The sequence below is a fragment of the Camelina sativa genome, chromosome 5 (assembly GCF_030686135.1).
Source record: "Camelina sativa cultivar CO46 ecotype springtype chromosome 5, ASM3068613v1".
Taxonomy (NCBI): Eukaryota; Viridiplantae; Streptophyta; class Magnoliopsida; order Brassicales; family Brassicaceae; genus Camelina; species Camelina sativa.
This window is the reverse complement of record NC_141884.1, coordinates 33,856,300-33,861,516: the sequence shown is the minus strand read 5'-3', so window position 1 is coordinate 33,861,516 and position 5,217 is coordinate 33,856,300. Positions and strand designations below refer to the sequence as shown.

Genomic DNA, 5,217 nt, shown 5'->3' with positions numbered 1-5,217 from the left:
TCAGCATCGTCGTTCGAGTCGCTGTTTGAGTAGCCGTTCGAGCCATCCTCCAAGGCTTCGTTCGAGTCGCCGTTCGAGCCATCCTCTAAGGCGTCGTTTGAGTCGCCGTTCGAGTCGTCGTTCGAGCCATCATCCAAGACGTCGTTCGAGTCGCACCACTTTAGTCGTTTGAGTCACTCCACTCGAGACACCTCGTTTGAGTCATTCCACCCGAGTGGGATTTAGCTTTTGACGTCTTCATCAAAGTTGTAGAGATTTGAGTCATCTTTCCAATTCCGTTTATTTCAAGCCAATCTAAGGTGTGGTTCAAACTTTATCATCGTTTTAGTGGAAGCGTATACATCCAGCTCGAGTCGCCACCCGTCGACTCGACCCTCCAGCTCGAGTCGCCACCCGTCGACTCGACCCTCCAGCTCGAGCCGCTGCCCGTCGACTCGACCCCCTTCCACTCGAGCCAACACCATCACCCACTTGAGCCATTAATCGTTCGCACATGTCAGGAAGACGTTCCGTCTTACACGCTTCAGGAGATTCCCAAACCGACTCTTCATCTTGTCGTTTTAAGTTTTAGGGATTTACATGTTTTTACTATAAATACGTTTTGTTAAGTCTTGGCGGACATCATTTTATCTTTTATCGCATTTTGTTCTGAAGGTTTCACCTAGCCTCCAAAACTGTTCTGAGACTTTGTATCCAGATATCTTTTAATAAATTGAGTTTTTGTATTTGATTTCTTCTGCAAAGTTGTTCATCTCATTTTTACCTATCTAAGAATGCTTGTTTCAATGTTTTCTGAATTTGTATTGTTGATGATGATTTTCGGATCTGAGTAGTGTGTTAGTTCTTGAGGATGGGATAGATTTGGTGGAGGATCTTAGGATGTAGAGTGTTTAAGCGTTGATTGCATGATTCCCTTCTGGACTAGAGTGAGAAATACTAGTTTCTCTCTGATCAATTGGGACTATGTTCGAGACATTTTCACACCCAAAAGGTGTTTGATGAAATGTCTGACCAACTAGTGCCAGAGACTTACGTTCCTAGCCTAAGAGATTAGTTGTCTAGGATGTTTGTTTACGTGAATGAACTTGTTTGTCTTGCCTGCTCGACCATGTTCCTCTAGCGAGAGCTAGGTATGGAAGTGGTTGAGTCTGAGTAGCTTTTGCCAAGAGATTGGATTAGCTAGGTTGTGATGTTCATTGTTTATGGATAATTTGCTTGTGGTATGTTAAACACTCTGTAGACTAGGATACTCCATCAACATCAATTACTCCATCCTTAGGACTTTTATCTTTTTGATTGATATTACATTCCCAAGACTGTTTCATTTGTTCATGCTTAGAATCGTTTTCGGTTTCGCTTATTCTTCCTTGCTTCTTGTCATACATTTTTGTTTATGTTTCTGTGACTCATTTTCGTTTTGTATTTTGACCATCCTAGGATTGTTAGAAAAACACTCTTTTTGAATTGGCTTAACTTGTGACTTCTAACATTTACAGACACAACTGTATAGATCTCTTCTGTAAAGTATATATGACCTTCACAACAATATATTTCTATCATCAATCTCCCAGGGGCTTGAACTTTCCTCTGAGTTCCAAGAAGATTCAATAAGAGGTACTGTAGGAATTTGCTGCAAAACAGGTCTAGGTGGCACTTCAAGAGTATCCAAGCTTCCTTCCATCATCTCTACTACTCTATTCATCGGTGGACGGTTTGATGGGGAAGACTGAATACACCACAAACCCACCAATGTCATCTTCTTTGCTAGCTCCTCTTCTTCGTTGCCGATTCCAACCTCGATATACTTTCCAATGTCTCCCTTATCAAGATCCTTATTGTCTGCCTTTTCAAGATCCTTATAGATCCATTCTGGAAAGTACATGGAGCTTGCATTAGAGGCAGAGGTGTGACCAAATCTTTCTTTCTTCCTTGCACCCATCATTTCAAAGACCAACATCCCATAGCTATACACATCAGACTTGTGAGAAACACTCCCGTAAGCTCGAGAGATCATCTCTGGTGCAATGTATCCTATTGTACCTCTTGTTTCTACCATTGACAAGATGCTCTCCTTCTTCTCACACAGTTTAGCAAGTCCGAAATCAGAAACTTTGGGGGAAGGATTATCATCCAACAGCACATTCTGAGGTTTAATGTCGAAATGCACAATCCTTGTTTTACAGCCATAATGCAAATATTCTAGACCACGAGCTACTCCTAGCGCGATCTCATACAATGTCGTTAAATCCAAAGTCATTAACGCTTTTTCCGATATGAACTTATCCAACGACCCATTCTCCAAAAACTCATATATAATTGCTCTTCTTGAACCTTCAGAGCAGAATCCAAGAAGGGAAACAATGTTAACATGAGATGTTTGGCTCATGCTAGAAACTTCATTGATGAAGTCTTCACTATTATTACCCTTTGATTCTTTCAAAACTTTCACCGCAACCATACGACCATCACAAAGGGTTCCTTTATAAACAATTCCAAATCCGCCTCTCCCAATCACTTCAGCAAATGACTTTGTAATTTTCTTCACTTGCGCGTAAGTATAATGTTTCAGTGGAATTAGAGCCTTTAGCTTCTCTTGTCTCCGATCATCTGACGTTTTTATTTTTCTGAATATTTGGACTTTGCAACACGGACACAATAACACCAGGCATGCAATTATTCCTACTACTGTACACAAAACTGTAACAAAAGAAAAAAACAGAGGAAATCTTTGATTAGTAACTCTTTTTGACCGAAGCAATTTGGAATATCTCTGGGCACCAAACTTACCTATGAGAAGGCCAATGATCAAAAAAACTGTAGAACAATTGAAAAGGAAAATTTTATCAGCATATATATAAATACATTTTGAAACGAAACAAACATTGACTTAAATATAATAAAATCAGTCACACCAAGAAAGAGTTAAGCACCTATTGGATACCGGAACAACCGAAACATGGGTCCTACAACAACCAGAAACAAAGTCAGTTGGAGTTTAAGACAGAGCTTTGAAACTATAGGTTGAAGATAACTTACCATTCAATGAAAAATCATCGCATTGGTAGTCTTGAGGTCCATTTTTACAATAGCAAACAAACACGCTTGAGTTCTGATTATATACACAAGAACCGCCGGAAAATACACACATGGAACAATTCGAGTTAACTTCAAGCTCGAAACCTTGTTCAAGAGCCATCTTGAGATTATTTGAATTTGGACTTCTCTGAAGGGTGTTTAACGCTGGTCCAGATGCAGGAACACTGACTTTTTTTTTGCACATTCCCCTTAAGTTGTTTAAAACGCCTCGAAACCTGTCAAGTAAAGGTGACGAGAGGTTTCTCGTTACATAGTAGCTTCTTCCGCCATCACAGACAAACTCTCCAATGAAGCTAGTAGTAGAAATAACAGATGAGTTTAGTTGGCATTCGTAATATAATGTTAGCAGCTCTGTGTCAGCACTGAAGGGAAGGACATTTTCGATGAGTGGCTCATTTAGTGGGTTTGAGGGACAAAGATCGCCGATATAATCTGATCTGGCTAGCCTTATGATAGAAGAGTCATAGCTCATATTTAAGATTCTGAACTTCACTGAGGCGATATTAAGCTCTGCCAATTCTCCTCTACAGTCGAGTTTGAAGTCAGGGTGACCACAGTATTCTCTGCCAGGTATCCAAAAGGGGTAGTAGAGATCTCGCAGATTTCCGCAGCTAAACCTTTCACTGCAACGTCGCCTAAGCTCATCAGCTGAAAAGTAGAACAAAAAATGGGATCACAAAGACCATCCTATGATTTTTAGGACAGAGGTTTTCTTGAAAACAGAGATAGCTAGATTTTGGGAACTGCTCTGTTTTATTTCTTGAACTACACTCAATAGGTAAATAGTGAAGAAGGATTATGTTAAAAACTTACCACTAGGTTGAGGTTGTGGTAGGCAACTAACTCCACCAGATGGTGAGGTTACGTTGCAGCAAATCTGTGTGGTACTGCTGTAACCACAGATTCCATGAGTGGATGAACATTCTTGACATGGTATCTCATTGATCACCAGCTTCATCTCAAACCCTTCTCGTAGAGCACTTTCCAAATTGGTCAAATTTAACTCTTTCTCCTCGGGAACAAAACTCGTTGGAACGTTAACTATGAAACTATCTTGGCAGGAGTACTTGTAATCAAGGCTTTGGGACATTGAGAAAAGACCTAGATCTGGACATGTATAACTTGAGCGGTAAGATAGCTTAGGATCACAATGGTATAAGACAGTGAGGCTCTTATATGTTGGGAAAAGCTTAAAGATCTCGCGGGGGAAGGTTGTGGTATTGAATCCAGCCGAACAAAAAGAACCTAGATGGTCTGTTCTAGCAAGTCTAAGGGTATTATATGTTTGATCTATATGAAAAACGTTGTACTCATGGTTCGAGATGCTTAGAGAGGTGATGTTTTTGAGGCAGTGAAGCTCCAGCAAGGGATGACCGCAAGATTTGGGACGATTCCCACCCCAGAAGGGGAACCCAGCAGTGAGATTACCATATTGGAACAGAGCCTCACACCACCCAAGGTCTTCTTTACTTAGAACACAAGGAAGAGGGTGGAATAAAAAGAAGAGGAAGAACAAGACCAGACAAGAAGTGGGGAGATAGTACATGATTTGTTTGAGAACTGTTTACAGTATGTCTTCTAGGTTTGGTTTGTGTTGGGAGGAGAGGAGTATACGAAGTCAAGGTATCATTTTTACAAAGACAAAGAGCTTATTTCATCCAATTGCTTAAGTTGACTATGAAAGACTTCCCTAAGTTTTCCCAAAGTCAATAGACCTTTTGGGGAAATAAAAACTTCTTTTTTTTTTTTTTTTTTTTCCAACCAAACATTAATCAAATTAAAAAATAACTCCAAGATAGGTTGCCCAAACCGGAGGAAAAGAGTTTACAAAGGAAATTTCAGAGGAAAGCAATCTTGAAGAACGGGCTAGACAATCTGCCCTTACATTGAGCTCTCTAGAGATCCTGATCAGGGAGAACGAGGAAAAGCATGGTCTGAGCACAAGAAACTCCTCTAACAGGTTCGAAAAAGATGGCCAATCGTCAGGCGTCTGCACCATCGCCACCAATTCTGCACAGTCTGTCTCAAAGCTTTGACATCCAACTCCAGCCGCCAAGAGTGACTCCATAGCCCAAATCAAGGCTTGTAGCTCTGCATGTAAGGATGTAGGACCGCATCTCT

At 40.7% G+C, this 5,217-nt stretch overlaps 1 protein-coding gene across 1 annotated transcript; it reads right to left on the bottom strand.

The window, feature by feature from the left end:
• Positions 1-1,439: 1,439 nt before the first annotated feature.
• Positions 1,440-4,807, bottom strand: LOC147944704 (LEAF RUST 10 DISEASE-RESISTANCE LOCUS RECEPTOR-LIKE PROTEIN KINASE-like 2.7). The gene is made up of 5 exons (XM_087451030.1): positions 3,910-4,807; positions 3,037-3,744; positions 2,931-2,963; positions 2,788-2,814; positions 1,440-2,697 (listed from the first exon to the last, which is right to left on the bottom strand). The coding sequence occupies exons 1-5, from the start codon at positions 4,640-4,642 to the stop codon at positions 1,538-1,540; spliced, it is 2,661 nt and encodes an 886-aa protein (XP_087307156.1). The 5' UTR covers positions 4,643-4,807; the 3' UTR covers positions 1,440-1,537.
• Between the last annotated feature and the right edge of the window lie 410 nt (positions 4,808-5,217).

What these genes read in the sequence shown, in the direction of transcription:
- LOC147944704 (XM_087451030.1), bottom strand. Translation starts at nt 4,642, where the DNA reads ATGTACTATCTCCCCACTTCTTGTCTGGTCTTGTTCTTCCTCTTCTTT. An exon ending in ACCACAACCTCAACCTAGTG is followed by an intron (nt 3,745 to 3,909) that starts GTAAGTTTTTAA and finishes TCTACTTTTCAG; the next exon opens with CTGATGAGCTTAGGCGACGT. An exon ending in GTTGTTCCGGTATCCAATAG is followed by an intron (nt 2,815 to 2,930) that starts GTGCTTAACTCT and finishes ATTGTTCTACAG; the next exon opens with TTTTTTTGATCATTGGCCTT.